This window comes from Monodon monoceros, unplaced genomic scaffold, assembly GCF_005190385.1.
Source record: "Monodon monoceros isolate NGI ecotype Baffin Bay Population unplaced genomic scaffold, NGI_Narwhal_1 Super_Scaffold_3, whole genome shotgun sequence".
Lineage (NCBI taxonomy): Eukaryota > Metazoa > Chordata > Mammalia > Artiodactyla > Monodontidae > Monodon > Monodon monoceros.
Window position 1 is genome coordinate 852,805 of NW_021703780.1, and position 26,787 is coordinate 879,591.

Genomic DNA, 26,787 nt, shown 5'->3' on the forward strand with positions numbered 1-26,787 from the left:
TGCCAAGGTCCCTGGGCTGTGTACTCTGAAATACTTCACCCTTCGGTAGCACTTACGGACTGTCTTACAACCATTTTGCTGAGAAATGTGAGATTTCTGCTCCCTCCCCCACCTCTGCGGCTTCTGCGTTGTAATCGTCCCTTTTCAAAGTGACAGGAAGGCCCAGGACACAGGAACAGAAATGGAGGGGACAAATGGAAGCAAACAGGTCGATCTAGGACTGTTGGATTTAGTCAACCAACACTGATTGCCTATCCTTCCTTGCATTCCCGCTTAAGGAACTTCTGAAACTTATGAAAGACGGGGTGGGTTAGGAAGCCAAGACCTCGGGAGGCAAACCTTGGCCCCTTCAGTTTCTGTGCAACTTGGAGCCACGGTTTTCTTATCTGGAAAAAAAGGTTGATGACAATAATAATGACTTCCTACCATTACACCAATGATTAAATGCAGTAATATATATTTATCTTAGAATACTATTTGATACCAGAGAAAGACATGTGCACAGATATGGAGGTTCAGCGTTCAGTGCTGAGTAAACAGCTGATGCAAAAACTCAAAGGTAGGAACATACCAGCTCTGTTCCAAGATAGAAATCATGGACGTGCAATATGATCACGCCTTAGAGATGTATTTCTACCCCTGTGCATGTGGGGATAACTTATATAGGCATCTTCATCCCTACCAAGGAAGAGTTGGAGAATGGGGAAGACATTGCTATGTGTCCTGGATGTTCTCTCATTATGAAAGTGATTGATGACAAAGATCAGTTTATGTGTGGAGAAACAATCCCAGCCCCTTCCACCAGCAAATAATTGGTTAAAGGCTGAAGGCTTGAGGAGTCAAAAATTCTAAACAATTGGAAATGAGGCAAGGTGGAAAAAACAAATGTCAAGTTACAGGCCTCTCCCATAGGGACACCAGTTTTGTGGTTTGTTATTGCGTTAGATTGTGGATTCTTTACATCAGATTATAAGTAAGCCAAAATATGGATTTTATGCTTAGAGCTTTGAACTCTAAGTGTTCTCAATTTTTCATCAGAATTGTAAAGGAGGATAATTTCAAGTCAGTGCTTTCTTTCCCTCTGTTTCATCATTTTAATGTCTTAAACCTAATTACTTGCTGTCTGATAGCAGCAGTATCTACCCCAAAGTCATTAGTATCCCTTATTTTTGACTTGGTTATAAAAATAATTCAAAGTAGCCCATTTTACAGTTTGACATCATCTTTGCTTTGGAAACTTTGGAACTTAAGACACTTAGTTGCCTTGTCAGTGCTGCACTTTCATCTCCTGCACCAAGCCTCAGGCTTGCCCTTGGTCTTGCCCTTTTGAGAATGTTCATGTTCTATGAAGCAGGCCTTTTCTGTTACACTCCATGCAGTGTTTGTCATGCCATTAAAGTGAAAATATAGTGAGCTCCCAATTTCTCCAGGACTAAATGTTCGTGGATAAAAAAGAAAAGTCAAAAAGTTAAATGGTCACAAAATTTGGAATTTCCTCATGAATATTCTGTATTTTTTTTGAAAACTGGAAAAAGTCAAGGAGCTGAGGGAGGTAAAATTCATAACAGAATGAGAGGAGCAAAATATGCCAACTTAGTAAGTGGAACACTTGAATAATTTTGCCAGACCAGGGCAGATATTTCTATATCTGTATGCTCACTTGTTTTTAGAGTAGGCTAATGAAATTGCTCTTCAGATGGGAGTTGATGTCAAGTCTTTATGACTGGCAACAATGCTTTCAGCACTATCACAGTATCATTTTACTTAACCTAAACAGTGAAGCACCTACAATAACTCTGTTTGCTGATGATTGTCTTGAAAATGAGAAGCCAAATCTGAATAGATGTGTCCTTGGGGGCATATCTAATGCACCTCTATAATCTGTGACCAAACCAGAGGAACACTCTGACAGAAGAATGTTGTCCTGGAGAAAAATAAATATATAAAGAAAGCTGGGTCATCAGCTTTCCCCCATTAGAATGCTGAGAGGAGCAAGAAATTAGAATCAATATGGAAATTTGAAAACTCCCCTTTTATACACAACTTTCCTGCGTGTATATAAACTTAACAAAAATGCACTGACGTCTGGCAGGTTGTTTGGGAAATGGATCCTGCAATTAGAAAGTAAAATGGCTTACCAGAATGTGAACATTCTATTACTGTTAGCTGCACATGGAAACAAGAGGTTTAAATTAGAACGTTTGTAGTCTTTTATTTTTGCCTGCCAGCACCATGGCTACGTGTAGCCATTTGACTGAGAAATAATAAATCATCAAAAGTTGGATGATGGAAATGCTTGGTATGTTATGAGAAGCACTGTTCTATTGCAGATGTAAAGAAACGGCATGTCCTTCGTATGATGAGAAATTTCATTGCTATGTGGGATAGAAACCTCAGAAGTAATCCACAGCTGCTTTGCCAAAGCTGGTGTTGGAACCATTGATGGCTCAGACCAACAGAGCGGGAAGTGTGATGACACTAACTGGAATGAGCTACAAAGAGAAACAAACTGTCCCATACTCAAATGTCAATGATTTTGTAGATATTGATAATGTGTTAGCTCCCTCTACTGATTGTGAATTTCAAAGGAGAACAGGCATTCTCAAGGTAGATCTATTTTGAGCACAGACGAACAGGAAGAAAATTTGCCCAAGTCCAAATATCCAGGAGAAAAGAAGCATAAATAGCACTGGTGATCAGTGATAAATTGCAATAATGTGAATGATGTTGATGCCAAAACAACAGTCACTAGATTTGTTTGTGAACTACAAAATAACACATCACGATCCAATCCTGTTAAGCAGAATGTAAAACCAGGATCTCTCAGATATGACTCGAGTTCTGTATGATATATGTATCTTATTTTAGCACAACAGACAGTTCTGGAGCATCTACTATAAGAAAGCTAGTTTGTAATCCAGGCTCCATCTCTTCTTAGCTTTGTAATCTTTGTCATGTGTATAATTGGGAGACTGGATTAGGTTATCTAAACCATCAGTTCTATAATTCCAGGTTTGGTAGCTGCAGGAACTGAAATGGAAATTGAAACCTTTACTCCATAAGCTCATACTATCTAAAATCATGTATTATAAAAAAAGAGAATCCATTTTTCAGTAACCTGATGAAATGGTAACAGAACTTCTAAATTTGAAAATTATCAAATTATAAAGTCACCTATTTAAATGGTTCTGCATGCACTGTAGTATACACATCCAGAAGCACTCCTCTTGGAAACTACCCAACATATTTTGAAAACTGTGCATATTAATTTATTACCAGGGTAGACAGTATATTGGTATGCTAAATAAAGCCAGATAAGTTTTTAAAACCCATACATCATTTCACTCCTTTGCTTGAACCTCTCTATTTCCCATTACACTTAGAATAAAGTCCAAACTCCTTCTTCTAGCTTACGCAGCCTTGCAAGACCCTCTGGCCACAAAAAGATAAGAGGGAACAAACTCCAAGCAGAGAGAGCTGGTGCAAAGATATAAAGTGAGGAGGAGCTTGACATATTTGAGGAGCAGAAAGGCCTGTGTGATCTCCTCTCCTACTACTCTCCCCTCACTTCCACTACCCTCCAGTCACTATGGCTTTATTTCTGTTCCCTCTGATCTTCTTATGGCTGATTCCTTCTTGACATTTATATTTCAGCTTAAATATTACCCCATCAGAGAGAACTTTCCCTGATTTCCCAGTATAAATGCTTGTGCTAGAGATACAAATTTTGAAGCACAGTTGAGATTACTTTAGGAGAGAATATAGAGTAACAAGAGGGGCTTTGATAGAGCTCTAAAACCTCTAAATTGAGGCAATATTTAGAGTTCATATAGCTATTAACTCAGGACTGTCAGGATCCAAAACTTCTCTTTCTAAGATACTAGGCTGTCGGGCTTCCCTGGCGGCGCAGTGGTTGAGAATCTGCCTGCTAATGCAGGAGACACAGGTTCGAGCCCTGGTCTGGGAAGATCCCATATGCTGTGGAGCAACTAGGCCCGTGAGCCACAACTACTGAGCCTTCGCGTCTGGAGCCTGTGCTCCGCAACTGGATCCTCAATGTGATTGTATTTGGAGGTGGATCTTTGGGAGTTAATTAGATCATGAGGGTGGGGTCCTCATGAATGGGATTAGTGCCCTTATAAGGGATGTGTGAGAGATACTATCTCTCCACCACATGAGGACACAACAAGAAGGCAGCAGTCTGCAAGCCAGGAAGCAGGTCCTCACCAGAACCCCACCATACTGTGGCACCCTAGTCTGAACCTTGCCAGTCTCCAGAACTGTGGAAAATTAATTTCTGCTTAAGCCATTCAGTCTGAGGTATTTTGTTAAAGCAGCCCAAACTAAGGGGGTTTCAAGAAGGAGGGAATAACCAATGTAAAATCCTGCAGAGTTGAAGTATTGTAATGGTTAAAAAGTGTCTATTCTAGCAACACGGTTGAGAATTTTGACTGGAAAGGAGAAGTTAAGTCTGTGTGTGGTGAGAGGTTTGGGGTGGTGTGGGGTTGAGAAAGGTGACTTTGGAATATTTTAGATGAGAGAAACTTTGACAATCTTTAAATGCTGATAATAAAGGGCAAATAAGCAGGGAGCCGTTGAGACACGAGACAGACTAGTTTATTAGTGGAGCTCGACTGAGTAAGTAAGAAGGAATAGGGATGTAAAGGGGATGAGGGAGTTTACATCAAAGGAGAGTAGTTGGTTTATTATTATTATTACCATTTTTATTATTGCAAAAGAATGGGAGAAAGGATTGCTGAGGGATCCAAGGAGGTTAAAAAAATTTCGTGGCGAAAGTAGAGGGAATTCCTGTCAGATGAATTCTATCTTGTCTGTGAAGTAACAAGCGACGTTACCTGCTGAGACTAAGCAGGGAGACGGTGGGGAAAGCTCGGCTCTTCATTTATCCCGCCGGTGGACTTTTTGTGGCCGGGCATTCTCTCGCTTTCTCTAAGGAACAGCGCTTGATGTTGTTTACGACAAGAATTGTTGACGGAGCGAGTGACAGATTCGGCGATCGGCGATAGGCCAGCCGAAACTACCACTCCCAGAATGCAGTGCGGCTCCTGGGAAGTGCGGAGGTTGGGAACGCAGCAGGCCCCTCCCCTCCTCTCGCTCCTATTGGAGGAGCGCTCATATTCCCAGGAAGCCGCGCGCGGGCGGGGCGCTTTTGCGGAAGCCGGCGGCGTCCGGTTCAGCCCCCTCCGGGAGCAGGCAGTTGGCGACCCCGCGCTAACCGGCGCGGCTCTGTCCCGATCCCCGAGTTCTCACACGGTGTCCAGACAGGTAAAAGCAGCGGGGAGCGCTGGGCCGAAGGCGGGGAGACGATGGCAGAGGGAGGGCAGAGGTGTCGACGGGAAGGTGGAATTAGGAGGCACTGCAAGGTTGACTAGGGCTTCTCTGGTGTCGACAGTTCGAATTGTCGGACAGGTCCAGTTTTGGTGAAGTGCGTTTTATGCCGCTAACAGGGCCTCGAGTGAAAGAGTCAGAATGCGTCACTTAAGTTGTTACAGAGGAAAAAAGAATGTTAACTTTCCCTCAGTTTGCATTCTGCAAGACCTCTTTGTACCATTTGAATATCTTGAGATTTCTTGAATCTTCTAAAAACTCTCTACGCCCTTGTTTCGATGACGTCACTTTCTGCTTAACCTCCTACTTCTAGGCTCCTAGCCCTCTGCGTGCCCTTCCTCCAAGGCCCAGTGTTGTAATTCCTCTTCCTCAGTTCGGATAGGAGCTCTGTATCTCTGCCCCGACCTATTTCCTCAGCGTCAGACCTGTACAGTGTTGTTCTTCTTATTACTATTGGCCAATATGCAACAAACTGACCACGTACTAGATTCTTTAGTAAATGCTTTACACCTCCCTCCTCCATAACCCCCACAAACAATCAGTTATCAAGTCCTTTTCTTTTTGTCTTATTAATTGCTCTCAACTACCTGTACCTCCATTGTCCCACCCTTGATCCCGGAGTATACTGTCATGTGTCGGACATTTTTTCCCTTTGAAAAGCTGTGACTGAGAGCAGAGCCACTCATATGTTTTGTTTAACACACATTTATTGAACAGCTAATATGTGCTAGACACTCTTCTAAGTGCAAGGGATATAGCTGGAAACAAGACATAGAAGATCGCTACTCTCAGTAGCTTACATATTTGTGAGTGTGTGTGGAAGGGGCAAACAAGAATCAAGGTGATGTTATATGGTGGTGGTGGTTAATGCAGAATAGAACAAATGTTTTACTTGACAGGGTAGTCTCCTGTCCTGAGAAAGTTAGAAGGGTTGGGTTGGGTCTCAGAGCATCACCCCAAAAGAATATTTGTAATACCAACAAGAATAGTCTTGATCTGTGACCAGACTTCAGGATTTTCATAAACACTTCTTCTTTTTCTCTCTCATATCAATGTTTGTTCTTCATTCTTCTGTCTCCTCCAAGGTTATTACATCAGAATTGGTGGCTTTTCTGTCGTCTGCTTAGTTCCTCCCTAAGAAGAGTTGAGGATTGGATTATTCTCAGCTCGACTCCTTTATCTTAGGGAGATAGTTTGGTAATCAAACTATTGTTCTTGCCAGGTCCTACTGAATATAAAGTTATCTGTCATTTATAGTATATTTAAAACCAAAGCATGCTCAGTGTTTATTAAATATTTGAGGGATTATTATATGTCAGGCACTGTGCTGGACATTGAGAACCTAATAAGGATAAAACAGACACTTTGACCTCTCTTCCAAGAAGAAATAATTGTATACTGAGGGAATTCCCAATACATAGGCTGACACCTGCATTTTTTTTTCTTCATCCAAGATGAGATAATCACAAAACTTTAAGAAATCTTCTAAACAATTGGGTGCATTCTTAGATTATTCACCCTTAAAGTTTATTGCATTTATTTGTTTATGTCTGTCTTCCATATTTTACTATGGTTTCCTTGAGTATAGATGTCCTTTCTTGCTGGTCTTCATACCTCCAGTGTTTACTATATTGGGTGCCATATAGTAAAGCCTTAGAACATGTGTTGAACTGAAATAGAAAAACTATTTGAGGAAATACAAGTTACTTAATTTATACAAGGCCTTCTTTTTACATATGGCCATTAGACTTATCCCAAAACCTTCTCATTTGCCAAATGTGGACCATTCCATCTCATCAGGCTAGTTTATTTACCTTCTCAAGCATGTTCTCACTTCTGTGCCTTCTCTTGTTTCATAGCTGTCTCCTAAAATGAGTTCCCATCTTTTTCCTGAGCACCTTCCATGCCCCCCACGTTTAATTTAATGGGACAATTTAATAGTATGCCCCATGATACAATGGTGGAAAAAATTTAATTTCCATAATGTATTTCCTGTGAAACATTCTGCTAATGAACTGTTGCAAGGATTAAACATAATGCATTTCCTTGCAGTAATACAGATAATGATACAAAATGCTTTCTTTTGATTTGGCATTGGCTATTGCCATGCGCTATGTGACGAGTTAATTCTTCCATTTCTTTCTTCCGTTTGAATAGTTGCGCAGTGTTTATTCATATAGCACATTATAGTATCATTTGGGTTCCATTTGGTACAAACACCTTTGAGTATTATTTTTTGCTTAGCTTGAGATAATTTATGAGTTAGTTATTCTTCCACACTGTCATTTTCAGAATGTCAGAAAACTAAGTCTCAGTTCTTAAAAATAAAAGCCTTTTTCCATGCAGATATCTTTCAGATGTAAATCGTTACTGCAAAGTATAAATTTTGTCCTTATAACTGATTAAAAAACACAACAGGAATGCAAGAGTGCTTGAGTCATGATTGTCATTATGATTTTAGGATGTGTCAGCCTAGGAGCAGCCAGACATGCCTCCAATACATTAAAAGTTAAGCATTGTTTTAGGGAATTTCTTGGCACCTATGCCTTCGTAATGCAAATGCAGCACTGAATTGTTTGCCATCACTCATTTATATGGTATACATGTAGATAATCCGGGTATTCGTATATATTTGTAATGTTATCAAAATAAAAATACAGAATTAAAAAATTTCTCAGAACACAAAGACTTGAGTGTGAGAAACACTGACTTGTCCTTTTACCCTACTCAGTTCCCTGAAACCATCTTCAACTTCCATTTGAAGATGCCTCCACTGAGGAGGGACATTTATGTTGTTGCTGTGCTATTTTGTTAGCAATATTTTTAATGCAGGCAATCCCTTACAAATGGATATATCCCAGAATTTCCTTTGTAAGATTATTGTTTGAAAATCTGGGTGCATTTTTTTCTATAAATAATGCTACTTATGACATTTCGGTTGTTAAGCCAATGAATAGCATCATATATAACCTTTAATGGACTTAAAGACCTTGACCACAATTTCTAATAATTCCTCTATAAAAAACTACATTCAGAATTCTCACTCGGATTCCCCCGTAGCATATCTTTTTTTTGGAATCCCAGCAACTGAAACAAAAATGTTCTTTCCTTAAAACTTTCTGGGCAGTAGAAACTGGTCTTTCTAACTCTAAGCTGTTGGAGGTTGCTCTTCTGGCCCATCATTCTAAGGACAGGCCTCTAATATGATTATGGAAGGATGTGAGACAGAGGTTTTGGAGAAGAGAGGAAGGCAAGTTGGAGTGATACGAATATGTGGAGAGGGGAGAGTAGGAGTGATTTGGGAGGACTGGTGAGTTCCCAAGATGGGATTTGTTGTGTCCTCAAAAAAGATGTTGAACCCTGACCCCTGCTATCTGTGAATGGGACCATATTTGGAAATAGGGTCTTTGCAGATGTAATTAAGATGTAAGTTAAAGTGAGGTCATACAGGAGTAGGTGTCCTTATAAGAAGGGAAGAGACACAGAGACTACCATGTGAAGACATAGACACACGTGGAGAATGCCATGTGACTATGGAGGCACAGATTGAAGTGCTGCAGCTACAAGCCAAGGAACGCCAAGGATTGCCAGCAAACCACCAGAAGCTAGGAAGAGATTCTAGAAGAGATTCTCCCCTACAGATTTCAGAAGGAGCATGGACCTGCCAACATCTTGAATTCGAGCTTCTGGCCTCCAAAACTATGAGGCAATAAATTTCTGTTATTTTAAGCCTTGCATCTTTTGGTACTTTGTCACGCAGCCACAGGAAACTCATACAGGATTCTTAGCAGGAATGTAGTAGAATTGGGATGATGGCTATGGGACCAAGCAAGGAGTGAGTAAGAGAACAGGGAGGAACAGTGTTAAGACAACTTTCTTTTATATTCCATTATCTTTTTTTTTCTTCTCTTTCTGGTTTATAGTTTAATTCTTTTTCTTCTTGAATCTGATCTTATATAGCACTTTATCATTTAACGGACATTCACATACTGCTAATAATTAGCAGAGCCATGTTTTCGGACTTCAAATGCAGTATTCTTTTGGCCACAGTTGTTTCTATTGTCCCAGTATTCATTAAGACATTACAGATTCTATTGCAAGATAATAATAGTGGGCCCATGTGAGACTTGATTACAGGTGTGATTTTTAGCAGTATAGGAAAGAGTAAGAAATGCTTATTTGTTTTTAACATCTTTATTGGAGTATAATTGCTTTACAATGTTGTGTTAGTTTCTGCTGTATAACAAAGTGAATCAGCTATATGTATACATATATCCCCATATCCCCTCCCTCTTGCATCTCCCTCCCACCCTCCCTATCCCACCGCTCTAGGTGGTCACAAAGCACCGAGCTGATCTCCCTGTGCGATGCAGCTGCTTCCCACTAGCTATCTGTTTTACATTTGGGGGTGTATATATGTCAGTGCTACTCTCCCACTTCATCCCAGCTTACCCTTCCCCCTCCCTGTGACTTCAAATCCATTCTCTATGTCTGTGTCTTTATTCCTGTCCTGCCTCTAGGTTCTTCAGAACCATTTTTTTTTAAGATTCTATATATATGTGTTAGCATACAGTATTTGTTTTTCTCTTTCTGACTTACTTCACTCTGTATGACAGACTCTAGGTCCATCCACCTCACTACAAATAACTCAATTTAGTTTCTTTTTATGGCTGAGTAATATTCCATTGTATATATGTGCCACATCTTCTTTATCCATTCATCCGTTGATGGACACTTTAGGTTGCTTCCATCTCCTGGCTATTGTAAATAGTGCTGCAGTGAACACTGTGGTACATGACTCTTTGAATTATGGTTTTCTCAGGGTATATGCCCAGTAGTGGGATTGCTGGGGCATATGGTAGTTCTATTTGTAGTTTTTTAAAGGAAGTTCCATACTGTTCTCCATAGTGGCTGTATCAATTTACATTGCCACCAACAGTGCAAGAGGATTCCGTTTTCTCCACACCCTCTCCAGCATTTATTGTTTGTAGATTTTTGATGATGGCCATGCTGACTGGTGTGAGGTGATACCTCATTGTAGTTTTCATTTGCATTTCTCTAATGATTAGTGATGTTGATCATCCTTTCATGTGTTTGTTGGCAATCTGTATATTTTTGGAGAAATGTCTATTTAGATCTTCTGCCCATTTTTGGATTGGGCTGTTTGTTTTTTTTTGATATTGAGCTGCATGAGCTGCTTGTGTATTTTGGAGATTAATCCTTTGTCAGTTGCTTCATTTGCAGCTATTTTCTCCCATTCTGAGGATTGTCTTTTAGTCTTGTTTATGGTGTCCTTTGCTGTGCAAAAGCTTTTGAGTTTCGTTAGATCCCATTTGTTTATTTTTGTTTTTATTTCCATTTCTCTAGGAGGTGGGTCAAAGAGAATCTTGCTGTGATTTATGTCATAAGGTGTTCTGCCTATATTTCCCTGTAAGAGTTTTATAGTGTCTGGACTTACATTTAGGTCTTTAATCCATTTTGAGTTTATTTTTGTGTATGGTGTTAGGGAGTGTTCTAATTTCATTCTATTACATGTAGCTCTCCAGTTTTCCTGGCACCACTTATTGAAGAGGCTGTCTTTTGTCCATTGTCTATTCTTGCCTCCTGTATCAAAGATAAGGTGACCATATGTGCATGGGTTTATCTCTGGGCTTTCCATCCTGTTCCATTGATCTATATTTCTGTTTTTGTGCCAGTACCATACTGTCTTGATTACTGTAGCTTTGTAGTAAAGTCTGAAGTCAGGGAGCCTGATTCCTCCTGCTCTGTTTTTCTTTCTCAAGATTACTTTGGCTCTTCAGTGTCTTTTGTGTTTCCATACAAATGGTGAAATTTTTTGTCCTAGTTCTGTGATAAATGCCATTGGTAGTTAGATGGGGATTGCATTGAACCTGTAGATTGCTTTGCATAGTATAGTCATTTTCACAATGTTGACTCTTCCAATCCAAGAACATGCTATATCTCTCCATCTGTTTGTATCCTCTTTAATTTCTTTCATCAGTGGCTTATAGTTTTCTGCATACAGGACTTTTGTCTCCTTAGGTAGGTTTATTCCTAGATACTTTATTCTTTTTGTTGCAATGGTAAATGGAAGTGTTTCCTTAATTTCCCTTTCAGATTTTTCATCATTAGTATATAGGAATGCCAGAGATTTCTGTGCATTAGTCTTGTATCCTGCTACTTTACCAAATTCATTGATTAGTTCTAGTAGTTTTCTGGTAGCATCTTTAGGATTCTCTATGTATAGTATTATGTCATCTGCAAACAGTGACAGTTTTACTTTTCTTTTCCGATTTGGATTCCATTTATTTCTTTTTCTTCTCTGATTGCCGTGGCTAAAACTTCCAAAATTATGTTGAATAATAGTGGTGAGTGGGCACCCTTGTCATATTCCTGATCTTACAGGAAATATTTTCAGTTTTTCACCATTGAGAATGATGGTGGCTCTGGGCTTGTCATATATGGCCTTTATTATTTTGAGGGAGGTTCCCTCTATGCCCACTTTCTGGAGAGTTTTTATCATAAATGGGTGTTGAATTTTGTTGAAAGATTTGTCTACATCTATTGAGATTATCATATGGTTTTTATCCTTCAGTTTGTTAATATGGTGTATCACATTGATTGATTTGCGTATATTGAAGAATCATTGCATTCCTGGGATAAGCCCCACTTGATCATGGTGTATGATCCTTTTAATGTGCTGTTGGATTCTGCTAGTATATTGTTGAGAATTTTTGCATCTTTGTTCATCAGTGATATTGGCCTGTAGTTTTCTTTTTTTGTGGCATCTTTGTCTGGTTTTGGTATCAGGGTGATGGTGGCCTTGTAGAATGGTTTGGGAGTGTTCCTTCCTCTGCATTTTTTGGAAGAGTTTGAGAAGGATAGGTGTTAGCTCTTCTCTAAATGTTTGATGGAATTCACCTGTGAAGCCACCTGGTCCTGGGCTTCTGTTTGTTGAAGAGTTTTAATCACAGTTTCTATTTCATTGCTTATGATTGGTCTGTTCATATTTTCTCTTTCTTCCGGTTCAGTCTTGGAAGGTTATACTTTTCTAAGAATTTGTCCATTTCTTCCAGGTTGTCCGTTTTATTGGCATATAGTTGCTCATAGTTGTCGCATGATCATTTGTATTTCTGCAGGGTCAGTTGTTTCTTCTCTTTCTTCATTTCTAATTCTGTTGAATTGAGTCTTCTCCCTTTTTTTCTTGATGAGTCTGGCTAGTGGTTTATCAATTTTGTTTATCTTCTCAAGGAACCAGCTTTTCATTTCATTGGTCTTTGCTATTGTTTCCTTCGTTTCTTTTTCATTTATTTCTGAGCTGATCTTTATATTTTCTTTCCTTCTGCTAACTTTGGGGTATTTTTGTTCTTCTTTCTCTAATGGCTTTAGGTGTAAGGTTAGGTTGTTTATTTGAGATTTTTCTTGTTTCTTGATGTAGGATCATATTGCTATATACTTCCGTCTTAGAGCTGCTTTTCCTGTGTCCTGTAGGTTTTGGGTCATCGTATTTTCATTGTTATTTGTTTCTAGGTACTTTTTGATTTCCTCTTTGATTTCTTCAGTGATCTCTTGGTTATTTAGTTACGTATTGTTTAGCCTCTATGTGTTTGTATGTTTTACAGTTTTTTCCTGTAATTGATATCTAGTCTTATAGAGTTGTGGTCGGAAAAGATACTTGGTATGATTTCAATCTTCTTAAATTTACTGAGGCTTGATTTGTGAACCAAGATATGATCTATCCTGGAGAATTTTTCATGAGCACTTGCAAAGAAAGTGTATTCTGTTGTTTTTGGATGGAATGTCCTATACATTTTAATTAAGTCTGTCTTGTTTAATGTGTCATTTAAAGCTAGTGTTTCCTTATTTATTTTCATTTTGGATGATCTGTCCATTGGTGAGAGTGGGGTGTTAAAGTCCCCTACTAATAGTGTGTTAGTGTCGATTTCCCCTTTTATGGCTGTTAGCATTTGCCTTATGTATTGAGGTGCTCCTAGGTTGGGTGCATAAATATTTACAATTGTTATATTTTCTTCTTGGTTTGATCCTTTGATCATTATGTAGTGTCCGTTTTTTCTCCTGTTTTAGTCTTTATTTTAAAGTCAATTTTGTCTGATCTGAGAATTGCTACTTCAGCTTTCTTTTGATTTCCATTTGCATGGAATATCTTTTTCCATCCCCTCACTTTCAGTCTGTATGTGTCCGTAGGTCTGAAGTGGGTCTCTTGTATACAGCATATATACGGGTCTTGTTTTTGTATCCATTCAGCCAGTGTATGTCTTTTGGTTGAAGCATTTAATCCATTTACATTTAAGATAATTATTGATACGTATGTTCCTATTACCATTTTCTTAATTGTTTTGGGTTTGTTTTTGTAGGTCTTTTCCTTCTCTTGTGTTTCCTGCCTAGAGAAGTTCCTGTAGCATTTGTTGCAAAGTTGGTTTGGTGGTACTGAATTCTCTTAAATTTGTGTGTCTGTAAAGTTTTTGATTTCTCTGTCTAATCTGAATGAGATCCTTGCTGGGTAGAGTAATCTTGGTTGTAGGTTTTTCACTTTCATCACTTTAAATATGTCCTGCCACTCCCTCTGGCTTGCAGAGTCTCTGCTGAAAGATCAGCTGTTAACCTTATGAGGATTCCCTTGTGTGTTATTTGTTGCTTTTTCCTTGCTGCTTTTAATATTTTTTCTTTGTATTTAATTTTTGATAGTTGGATTAATATCTGTCTTGATGTGTTTCTCCTTGGATTTATCCTGTATGGGACTCTCTGTGCTTCCTGGTCTTGATTGACTATTTCCTTTCACATGTTATGGAAGTTTTCAACTGTAATCTCTTTAAATATTTTTTCAGCCCCTTTCTTTTTCTCTTCTCCTTCTGGGGACCCCTATAATTTGTGTCTTGGTGTGGTTAATGTTGTCCCAGCAGTCTCTGAGACTGTTCTCACTTTTTTTCATTCTTTTTTCTTTATTCTGCTCTGTAGTAGTTATTTCCACTATTTTATCTTCCAGGTCACTTATCTGTTCTTCTGTTATTCTTCTATTGAATCCTTCTAGAGAATTTTTAATTTCATTTATTGTGTTGTTCATCATAGTTTGTTTGCTTTTTAGTTCTTCTAGGCCCTTGTTAAATATCTTGTATTTTCTCCATTCTGTTTTCAAGATTTTGGATCTTTACTATCATACTCTGAATTCTTTTTCAGATAGACTGCCTATTTCCTCTTCATTTGTTTGGTCTGGTGGGTTTTTACTTTGCTCATTCATCTGCTGTGTTCTCTGTCTTCTCATTTTGCTTAACTTACTGTGTTTGGGGTTCTCCTTTTCACAGGCTGCAGTTTCGTAGTTCCGTTGTTTTTGGTGTGTGCCCCCAGTGGGTAAGGTTGGTTCAGTGGATTGTGTAGGCTTCCTGGTGGAGGGGACACGTGCTTGTTTTCTGGTGGGCGGGGCTGGATCTTGTTGTTCTGGTGGGCAGGACGCAACCAGTGGTGTGTTTTGGGGTGTCTGTGAACTTAGTATGACTTTAGGCAGCCCCTCTGCTAATGGGTGGGGTTGTGTTCCTGTCTTGCTAGTTGTTTGGCATGGGGCATCCAGCACTGGAGCTTGCTGGCTGTTGGGTGGAGCTGGGTCTTAGCGTTGAGACGGAGATCCCTAGGAGAGCTCTCGCTGATTGATATTACGTGGGGCCACAAGTTCTCTGGTGGTCCAATGTCCTGAACTCAGCTCTCCCACCTCAGAGGCTCAGGCATGACACCAGGCCAGAGCACCACAACCCTGTCAGCTACACGGCTCAGAAGAAAAAGAGAAAAAAAGAATAATAAAAAAAAATTTTTTAATAATTAAAATAAAAATAAATTTTAATTATTAAAATAAAAAGGTAATAATGAAAATAAGAAGAGAGCAACCAAACCAATAAACAAATCCACTAATTATAATAAGTGCTAAAAACTATACTAAGATAAACATAAAAATCTGAAATCAGTTCCAGACAGCAGACCCCAAGTCAGTTACTCCCAAAGTCCACTGCCTCAACTTTGAGATGATTCATTTTCTATTCAGGTATTCCACAGATGCAGGGTACATCGAGTTGATTGTGGAGATTTAATCTGCTGCTCCTGAGGCTGCTGGGAGAAATTTCCCTTTCTCTTCTTTGTTCGCACAGCTCCTGGGGTTCAGCTTTGGGTTTGGCCCCGCCTCTGCATGTAGGTCATCCTCAGGCATCTGTTCCTTTCCAGACAGGACGGGGTTAAAGCAGCAGCTCATTAGGGGACTGTGGCTCACTCAGGCCAGTGGGGGGAGGGAGGGTTACGGAATGTGGGGCAAGCCTGTGGAGGCAGAGGCCAGTATGACGTTGCAACAGCCTGAGGCACGCCGTGTGTTCTCCCAGGGAAGTTGTCCCTGGATCTCAGGACCCTGGCAGTGGTGGGCTGCACAGGTTCCCGGGAGGGGAGGTGTGGATAGTGACCTGTGCTTGCACACAGGCTTCTTGGCGGCAGCAGTAGCAGCCTTAGCATCTCATGCCCGTCTCTGGTGTCCGAGCTGATAGCCATGGCTTGCGCCCGTCTCTGGAGCTCGTTTAGGCGGTACTCTGAATCCCCTCTCCTTGCGCACCCCAAAACAGTGGTCTCTTGCCTCTTAGGCAGGTCCAGTCAGCTCCCAGCCCCCACCCACCCCAGTGGGTGAGCAGACAAGCGTCTCAGGCTGGTGAGGCTGGTCGGCACCGATCCTCTGTGCAGGAATCTCTCCGCTTTGCCCTCTGCACCCCTGTTGCTGCGCTCTCCTCCGTGGCTCTGAAGCTTCCCCCACCCATCTCCACCAGTGAAGGGGGCTTCCTAGGGTGTGGAAACTTTTCCTCCTTCACAGCTCCCTCCCAGAGGTGCAGGTCCCATCCCTATTCTTTTGTCTCTGTTTTTTCCTTTTTCTTTTGCCCTACCCAGCTACATGGGGATTTTCTTGCCTTTTGGGAAGTCTGAGGTCTTCTGCCAGTGTTCAGTAGGTGTTCTGTAGGAGTTGTTCCACATGTAGATGTATTTTTGATATATTTGTGGGGAGGAAGGTGATTTTCACATCTTACTCCTGTGCCATCTTGAAGGTTCCCTCAAGAAATGTTTATTAGTGACATCTGAGAGGAAAGTAAAGTTTCGGATGTGATGTACCCAATGTTTAATAGGCATTTTTAAAATTGAGGACTGCTTTTATTGAATAAAACACTGCTATGCATAACTTACATAGCTATCCTTATAACTTATATTCACTGTTCCTAGTTATATTCCAAATAATGTCCTCCCTCTTCTAGGTGACTATACTTTATATAAACTTGAAGATTGCTGTCTTTTTCATGTGTAATATTTCTAGTTCCTCTAGCCATTCTTCAAGTGATACAATCTCCAGGTCTCTCACCATACTTTGCCCTTCTGTCCAGTCTTAGAATACTGTACCTAGAATTGAACTCAGTATTACACATGTGTTCTAAATAGCGCAGAGTATAATGGCAATAGTACTTAAAGAGATCAAGACACCCTGTTTCTTAATGTAATTTAAGATTACATAAGCATTTTAAGCAATTACATCATAACACTTCATAACGAACTTATGGTCCGCTAGCACACTAGATCTTTTTGTATTGTTACTAAACTCAGTTTTCTTCTTGAAGCTGCTAAAGGACTGAGGCTGCTACCTTTTCATCTCTTTGTCTCAGGGACCATATGATTTCTCATCTCTGTTTCTCTTTGTGTTTTTTTCCCACTCCACTGCATGTCTCTTTGACCCTTACCAATGACCTACTTCCTTATAAAATTTCAGTGACTGTTTTATAGTCTTAATACTGTGTATCAGTGAACAGAGCTGGGAGGTGACACTTGTTCCTTCTTCAAGGTTTCTTTTCCTTTGGCTTCAAGGCCACCATACTCTTCTGGCTTTCCTTTCACTTTCCTGGTTGGTCCTCCTCCATCTTCTTTGTGGGTCTCTATTCATCTACCTTTCCCTCAACTATTTGGTATGCCTTGTCTTTGGTTTTTCCCTCAACTTTGGTTGTGCCTTTGGTTTTTTCTGTATGCAATGTATCTTCAGCAAATAAAGCATGTTTAAAATGGCAGGTCTAGATGAGCTCATCTAGGATAAGAGAGTGCAGAACCAGTACCCATGGAAAGTCAACATTTAGAGGTCAGCTAGAGGAGAAGGATTCAGCAAGAAGACAGAAGGAACAGCCAGACATTTAGGAGTGTTCCCAGAAGGAGGGTTATTCAGATGTGTTGACTATTTCTGAGAGGTCAAGTAAGGTGAGAATAGAGAAATGACCACAGAAGTTTGCAATGTAGAGGCTGTTGGTGATCTTGACAAGCATGGTTTTGTGGAGTGTTGAGGGGAAAAGCCAGATTATAGAAGAGAAGAATTAAAAGAAGATAGAGAAGCAGAGATAATGTGTAGATGATAATTTTAAGAAATGGAACAGTACCTGGAGCATGTTACATGGTCAGTTGAGGCTTTTAGGTTCAAGGGATATAGTGTATGAGAAAGTCATTTGGAAATTATAACATGCTACTACATATGTGTGTGGAGAAATCCAGAAAGAAGATGGCTGAGGACACAACCCTGCGAAACACCTTCATTTAGAGACTGCAATGAAGAGACTCCAAGAGGAGTTCAGCTCAAGAGACACATGAGCATTTCTGTTCTGTATGCTGTCCTTCATAGCAAAGGCATTCCAAGAGGGAATCAGTGGATTCCCTGACCTCAAGCATTTTATAGTTGCTGTGTTTCACAAAACGTGGTCATGTGAATCACCTGCATCCAGACAGGCTTGGCTCTTAAGTATATATTCCAGGGCCCCACCTCAGGCCTACTGAATCAGAATTTCAGGGAATTATACCAAGGATTTGAATTTTTAATAAGTGACTCTCACTTTGCCACCCAAGATGACTCTGGCTTATTGGATGAAACTGAACATGTTAACAAATAACATTAGGTTGAAGAGTTAGTTGAAGAATAGGAAGATATTTGTTCATCTCTTTTATAAGTTCATGCCATTAAATAAGAGAAACCAGGCTATTCTGTGGGGAAAAAATTAGTACAAATTCATAAACACGAGGAAAATACAGGCATACCTCTTCTTATTGCACTTTGCTTTATTGTGCTTCACGGATATTGCTGGGGTTTTTTGTTGTTGTTTTTGTTTTTTTAACAAATCAAAGGTTTGTAGCAACCCTGCATTGAACAAGTCTGTCAGTGCCATTTTTCCAACAGTATTTTGCGTACTTCATGTCTCTGTGTCACATTTTAATAATTCTTGCAATATTTCAAACTTTTTCAGTATGTTTGTTATGGTGATCTGTGATCAGTGATCTCTGGTGTTACTGCTGTGACTCCCTGAATGCTCAGATGATGGTTAGCATTTTTTAGCAATTAAGTTTTTTAAAATTAAGGCATGTACATTGTGTTTTTTTAGGTATAATGCTATTGCACACTTAATAGACTACAGCATAGTGTAAACATAACTTTTATATGCACTGGGAAACCAAAAAATTCACGTTACTTGTTTTATTGTGATACTTGCTTTATTGCGGTGGTCTGGAACTGAACTTGCAATACCTCCAAGGTATTACTGTAATCTTAAACTCATTCTGTATTGTTTTAGAAATATTTTGTTTATAAAGGATCTTACCATAATTTATAGAACCATTCCTCTCTTGCAGAAGATTTGGGTTATTTTCAGTTTATTTCTGTGATGGATAATGCCTTCATAGGGCAGGCAGAATATAGTATAGGGATAAAATTGTGAGTTCTAGAACCATACTGCCTGGGTTTAAATCCCATCTTTTACCACTTACTAGCTCTGTAATTCTGGACAAATTATTTAAGTCATTTATATTTCATTTTCCTCATTTTAATGTAAGTATCATGATAGTGTATTAATTTCATTGATGTAAGGATTAAATTAAGTGTTTAAAATGGTGCCTGGTGCATAGTAAGTGCTTAATAAATATGGGCTATTATTATTGTTAATAGGTATATTAGTGAATATAGAATCTAACTGCTGTTGAACTATTTCCCTAGGATAAATTTTCAGGATGGGATTACTTTATTAAAGGATGAAGACATTTTTATGTCCCTTTGCCATCTATGGTCATTGCTTTTCAGAGGATGATAACAGTTTGTGCTGTGTAATTTGTAAATGCAACCTATGTATCAGTGTAATGTATGTGTATGTATGCGTGTATCACATATACATTACATTGTATATACACACACACATAAAAATATATTATGTGTATGCATTTGGTTTTTCTCTAAATATGAATGCATATCAGTGTGGTTTAGATTATAAGTTTGTAGAAGACTGTGATTTTGTTAAGTCTGTTGTTAAGTCTGTTCTGTTTAATGTTACAGTGCCTTGGTCAATACTGTCTCCAGATGGATGTTGATAACGATAGTAAGTTACTTTTGAAAGATTATGTCAAAGACATATTCTAAGTCTTATGTGTCTTTTTTCCTTTTGATAGATTGAAACCATGGCCATTCTTTTCGCTGTTGTTGCCAGGGGAACCACTATCCTTGCCAAACATGCTTGGTGTGGAGGCAACTTCCTGGAGGTGACAGAGCAGATTCTGGCTAAGATACCTTCTGAAAATAACAAGCTAACGTACTCACACGGCAAGTGAGTTCTGCTCTGTGTGGGCAGCGGGTGAAAGAAGTGAATTATATTATTATAATCAGAAAAGTAGAAAACTAGAAAAGCAAGCTTCTCAGTAGATAATATGAATAAGCTGACAGAACAATAATCTTTACCAGCTTAGAAAATGTCTGGTTCTATTAATTTTAAATTTAACTAAAAATTATTTTATTCTGTCATCAAAGTGATATTAATATTTTAAAGAAAGATATGGAAATGTTAGATGTAAAAGTGACTTTGCTATAGAGCTCTAGTACATGTGAAACTTGATGTAGTTAAGAAGAATATTTTTTTCTTTCATTCTTTCTGTAAATATTTACTGAGCACTTGACTATCGCCAGACGCTTTGCTTGGTGCTGGGGATACAAGAAATCACTCAGTATTTGCCCTCATGGAGGTTATAGTTTAATGAAGGAGACAGTCAAATCCATAGGTAATCACAGTAGAGGGTAGAAGCTAGTGGACGGGGGATGGTATTCCAGGTAGAGGGAACAGCTGGTAGAGAAGTATGGAGGCATATTTAGTGAACTGCAGGTGTTTGTCTGTGACTGGTGCCCAACATGGTGAAAATAAAGCTAGAGAGACCGACAGAAGAGAAGTCCTGTAGGGCCTCATAGGCCATGTTACGGGGTTGTACTTTACCGTATGGGCAATGGGAAGGCATTGAAAGTTTTCAGCTGGGGTGTGACTTGGTAAGCTTTTGCTTTAGAAAGATCACTGTCGTGGCTGGTTGGAGAATGAATTGGAGGGGGCATAGGTGGGAAATCTTAGTAATCATAAAAAGTGCCTCAACCTTCCTCCTCAGTACTTAACAATCTTTTGTTACCTAACTCATCCTAATTTCCTTAGACCCTATCTCAGAAGGAGGTCCTTATTGGTTTCCAGGGCCAACTCCTTGTATAATTTAGGATCTAGTCTAAGCTGCTGTAAGAGAGAGAACCCAAAATACAGTATTAATTTATGAGATAGCCCAGAGATGAGTACTTCGGGACTGGTGGGGTGGCTCTGCCATTTTTAATTAGTGCCTTCCAACTCTGGCCAAGGCAGCTTCTTCAGTTCTTGTTACTTCCCTGTGCTTGCCCAGTACTTTAAAAGGCAAAGCCCAGAAGTGGCCTGACAGTTTATTGTTGACTGCATAGTTATGTAGCTAACCTAGCTGGAGTGGAGACTAGAATTTGTCATCTCTAGCTGTGCAGCCATATGCTCAGCTAAAACTCTGTTACTCTGGAGGAAGTTATAGGACATCAGGAGACAACTTGCAATCTTCCAGTCTACTCTTCTGGGCCACCAAAATATTAGGATGTACTCTTCTTCCCAAACATGGAGCATACCTCCTCTCTGCAGGAGGTGGCCCCAAAGACTCATCTGATCGCTGTGTCCAGCTCCAGGTCCAGACAGTCCGAGTGATACGCAGTCCTCTCCATCACGCCCAGGAGTGGCTCCTGTGGCCCATTAACAACAAACTAAAAGACAAGTCATATGATCTCCCTGTTTCATCAGACCAACCCAATAGACATTGGTGGAATAAGAACAGCATCACCAAGTGGAAGTTGTAAACCTCGATTTAGAAAAGGGAAGAACAAGAAACACATAGATGTCACTGCTTCTTAGCAATACTCAAATAACTACTCCACAGCAATTTCAGAGACTCTTATTCTGACCTGGGAGTGGTTAGTGGTTCTGCTTTCTTGGAAGAAATTCTTCATCTTTTCTCCCTTTCTTCTCCAGGAGGCTCTTCCTGGTCCATTATCCTCTCTGGCCACATCCAGAATGGGTGTTAGTGTGTCATCTTTGGGAACTGTATAGGTTTTGTAGTCTGTTACTTCCTGGTGTAGTTTAGGGACGAAGAAGTTACCTCTGGGTTAAATGACCTCAGTTTCTTGTGAGTATGGCTTTAGGGTTTCTTCAAAAATTTATTGGGCTCAACGATCGTGTTTCTAGTCAGTTCCCAGGAAAGTGCTCAGGGAAAGCACATGTCATCTTTGTAGAGGCAAGGCTGGGAAGTAGGGCATGTTTCTTCCACTCATATTTTATCAGGCAGAACGTAGTCACTAGCCATATCTATAGCTACAAGAGAAGCTAGACTATGTAATCCAATGAAAATGTGGTTATAGCGCAAGAAAGTGATGTTATCCATCTGCTGTGTCTTTCCACCAGCATCCTGACCCAGTCCTACCCGGTATCCTTTGGAGTAAGTCTCTGTCACTGAGTTGTCTTTTCTTTTTAACCTTCTGCCTTAGTTTCTTTCCTATAATCATGTTCCATCATCCCAATCAGCTTGGGAATAAAATATCTTTTATTACTGTACACCAACAGAAAAAAGTACATTTTACTGTATGAAAATCATTTCTCCCTGAAATCTGACCTTCCTTTTGCTATTTCTTTCTTTCTTTAATAGCATCACCAGTCATTCAGTTGGCTAAGCCTAAAACTTCAGAATCATATTTGACTCCTTAACCAAATCCTTGCCATTCTCCTCCAGGAGGTATTTCAATCTCCTCTATCCTCGCTTGTCATAGTGTCTGTTCAGGCATTCATTGTTTCGCATTTCTAATAACCTCCTCCTAGCTGGTTTTTCTGCTTCTAGTTGATCCCTCCTTAAATCTGTATTTCACATTCCTATGATTATACTTTCTTGCTTAAAACCCATTGCTTTTAGAATAAAGCCCAAACTCAGCCTTCACAATTTTGTCTATTCCTGACTTTTCTTTCCTTATCTCTATAGAAATCTTTGTCATTACCTGACCTATCTATGTTATTTCAAGCTTTGGTATACTTTTTTCATGATTTTGTGTCTTGGAATGTCCTTCCATTCCTAGGCCCCCGGTAAATTTTTGCTCATTTTACAGGTTTCAAATGAAATACTTTCTTAATTGTCACTTTAATCCTTCTGATTAAAGGGCAATTCTGATCATGTCCCTTCCTTCAGCAGGTACTCAGGGTAAAGTTCCTTAACACTACTTGAAAGATTCTTCAAGATCTGCCCCTGCTCCCCTCTCTGGCCTTATCTCTCTTTACTTGAGCCCTCAGTTTTGTTCTCCAGCCATACTCAGCTATGTGCATTTCAGTGTTGGGTTCTTTCTCTCTTCCTAGCCTTTGCAATAGCTATTACTTTTTAAAAACCTGAGTTTGTCTTCCTGAGCTTATACGTTTCCTCTTCTGGAAACCCCTGAATTCCAAGACTGGGCCAGGTGCCCCCTTTTTGTGTATCTCCATAGCATCCTGTGCTTATTCATATTGTAACACTTATGAAGCAGTGTTATAATTGCTATCTTTATTTTTTGTCTCTGTCCTCTGACTGTAGGCTCCTTGATGGCAAGGACCATATCTCATTACCTCCTGTGGTCTTTGCACCAACGTACTCCCAAGTGTGGTTTAGGAGAAGCAAATTTTGTGGGGAAAATGATGACTTTCATTTTCGCACCTGTAGTGTTTAAGTTGTCTATGGTACTCCTGTTGGATATGTCTAGTAGACAGTTCCGTATGCAGGCCTGGAGCTCGGGAGATAGGTCAGATTTAGATTTGGGAATCATTATGATTGTAGTAGCTGAAAACAGATATCGACAGCAAAACAAGAGAGTGGATGCCACCCTCCAGGAAAATGTGTGTGAGAAAAGCAGGGGGCTCCGGATGCTGCAAGACATCAACAGAGAGCGAAAGAGACTACCATATAAACCAGGCAAGCCTGGTGTTAAGAAATCTAGTGGAGAGAAAACACTTTCTAGAGGAAGGAAGTGATCAGCACTATCAAATGTGTCAGAGAGAGCCACTGAATATGCAGTGTGGAAATCATTGGTGGAGTTGATGTCAACAATTTCAGTGGTGGAGGAAGACATTTTGCCTGAGTTCCCATACCTCCTTGTAATTCATATCAAGCCTCTATGTGAACATTAATAATACAATTCAACAAGTATTCTTGTCTATCTACTTGCCCAGGGTAGAAATCTGGGAAGCAAAATAGACTTATCCCTCTGCCTCACCCCCAGTAGCCAGTCATCAAGTTCTATTATTTCTTCTCAGTCCCTTCTTCTTCACTGCCCATAGTACTTTAGTTTGTTTCTCTCACTGTTCTACTTCAATAGTCTGTCTGGTCCTCCTTTCGGTCAGTTCTCCACACTTTAGCCTAAGCATCCTTTTATATGGCAAATCTGATCACACTCCCAGGCTAAAACCCTTTGATGCTTGTTCATTGTTCTTAGGATAATGCATAGTGAGGTTTGAAAGTCTTATACAGCATGATATTTGCTTACTTACAACCTCATTTGTGCAAGCAGTTTATTTTTTCCTTACATTCTATACTCTAGTCCAGGGGTCCTCAAGCCCCAGGCTGTGGACCGGTGGTGGTCCAAGGCCTGTTAGGAACCGGGCCACGCAGCAGGAGGTGAGTGGCGTGTGACCAAGCAAAACATCATCTGTTGCTCCCCATCACTCCCGTCACTCGCATTACTGCTTGAACTATTGCTCGCTCACATTCATTACCACCTGAACCATCCTCCCAATCGCTCGCATGACCGCCTGAACCATCGCCCCTTCCCCGCCCGTGGAAAAATTGTCTTCCACGAAACTGGTCCCTGGTGCCGAAAAGGTTGGGGACAACTGCTCTAGTCATATTAACTAATTTTACTTTTAAACCCAGTATTTGCTCTTTTATTTCAAAGCCCTTAAGCTTGTTGGTCTCTCACTCTGGAACACTCTTGCTTGTTCTTTTTGCCATCTCTTACTTAGTCTTCAGGTCTCAGCTCAGGCATCACTTGCTCCAGGATGTTTAACTGTTACCCTTTGACAAACTCTGTTAGGTGTCACCTCTATGTCCTCACAGCACCATGTACTACCCTTAACTCCTTATCATCCTGCTTACTATGTTGTTCCACAATTGCCTGCACTTTCATCTCTGTAAAGGCAGGGACTGATGGTTTTGCTTATTTGTATCCTCAGCACCTAGCCCAGTAACTAGTTCAAAGTAGATGCCAAATAAATGTTACTGTTGAGTATTCAGTAGAAAAAGTGTTTGCTATGAAATCTTAGGAGAAGGCAAAGAAGACTGTATGGCCCATTTGGGGGTTATTCTTAATTACGTGTCCCTCAGATGTCATCTCTTGTTCAAACCTTAAGTATCTGGGAATTCCCTGGCGGTCCAGTGGTTAGCACTTGGCGCTTTCACTGCCAGGGCCCAGGTTCAATCCCTGTTAGGGAACTAAGATCCTGCAAGGCACGTGGCACAGCCAAAAAAAAAAAAAAGTCCAATTATGCTTTTGCAGTTATTATTTTAATGGGTAATGTGCATAACATTGCACTATGTAGCTTGTTTTAATTTCTTATTTATTTCTATCAGTTTGACTTCAGAGGAACATGTATATAGGGGAGAGGGAGAATAGACAGTATCTATAAATAATATGGTCACGTTGGCAGTAGTAAAATTTCTTATACATAGATAGAAGTGAAAGAGATATTACTCATAACCACAGTAAGTTTTATATCTTTTATTCTACAGTTATTTGTTTCATTACATCTGCCAAGACAGGATTGTATATCTTTGTATCACTGATGATGTAAGTAACTTGAAGACATGTTGCTATTTAAGTATGTGTAATGTTAATAGAGCCGGTTCTTAATTATCTGTATCTGTGGTGGGTAAAGGTGATGTGAATATAATGTCTGTAGCTGGAAATTTTTTTCTATACTTTGTATTTATCATATAGAGCAGCAAAACAAAATAAAAGTTGATATCTGGGTATATGCAAATCAACTTGGTTTTGTAGAGTTTTAGCTTAACCTCTTGTAATTTCTACGTTTATTTTATTGTGTAGTGAGAATTGGTGTTCATAATTATGATTCTTTGGTATCAGACCCCCTCAAAATTTATTTATCTGAAATAGTAAATAGATTATTTCACTCCTCCAGTCAATAGTGAATTTCTTTTAATGTATGGGGACTTTGGGAAAACAAAATCACAATACATTATGATCAGCTTTGTAAACCTGTAGTTCACATTGGTAGGTTGTTTTTGAGTATTTGTAGCTTCTAGATGGAAAATGCTCAATAACTTAACGGTGGTCATCAAGGTCCTTTCTCCTCTCTGCAATCCTAGTGTTAGCTTCTTCCTGGACACATTCCCCTTATGGTTGCATGGAGCCACATGCTTATTTATTTGTGTCCAAAAAAGACGGACTATGTCTTCTCAAGTCTCTTACTGTATGAATGAGGAAACTTCCCAGATGCACACCCTCCCCTCCCCGCACTTTCAAAGTAGACTTCTTTTCATGACTTATTGGCTAGGACTAGGTTACGTATTTATTTCTAAATTGATCACTGACAAGAGGCATGGAATTGGCATGATTGCCATAGGTCAGGGTTCTTACGTTTATTGTGTCACAGACCCCTTTGGCACTCATGGGCCCCTCCCAGAATTTTTTTAAATGTGTGATTATAAACAAAACCAATTATATTGAAATACAGTATTCAAAATATTTTAAATATTGATATAGTAATGTATATGCTTCTTTATGAATTCATTAAATAACAAGTTCTACTCATGGGTCTAATAAATAAAAATTATTTTGATGTGGTGATGAGTATAAATAATATTTTGAGAGATGTTTATAACTGATGGTATATGAAAAAAAGACTTCTCTTGGTGACAAAGTCACAGGTACTGTTAAATACTTCTCCGGTTTGTTACCACATTCACAATTGAAATTTGAGTTAAAGATTGGTGAAAATAATGATGAGATTTTTTTTTCTATCCAAGTACATCAGCTCCTTGAATTTGGACCATTGACCA

General features: G+C 39.6%; 1 protein-coding gene across 1 annotated transcript in view; it reads left to right on the plus strand.

Annotated features, from left to right (window-relative positions):
• The first annotated feature begins 5,166 nt into the window (after window positions 1-5,166).
• Window positions 5,167-26,787, plus strand: part of VAMP7 (vesicle associated membrane protein 7) — a 66,139-nt gene continuing 44,518 nt past the window's right edge. The window contains exons 1-3 of the mRNA XM_029244201.1: window positions 5,167-5,286; window positions 19,837-19,991; window positions 25,498-25,555. Coding sequence (XP_029100034.1) covers window positions 19,846-19,991; window positions 25,498-25,555 — 204 coding nt within the window. The 5' untranslated portion in view covers window positions 5,167-5,286; window positions 19,837-19,845. The remainder of the gene's footprint in view (window positions 5,287-19,836; window positions 19,992-25,497; window positions 25,556-26,787) is intronic.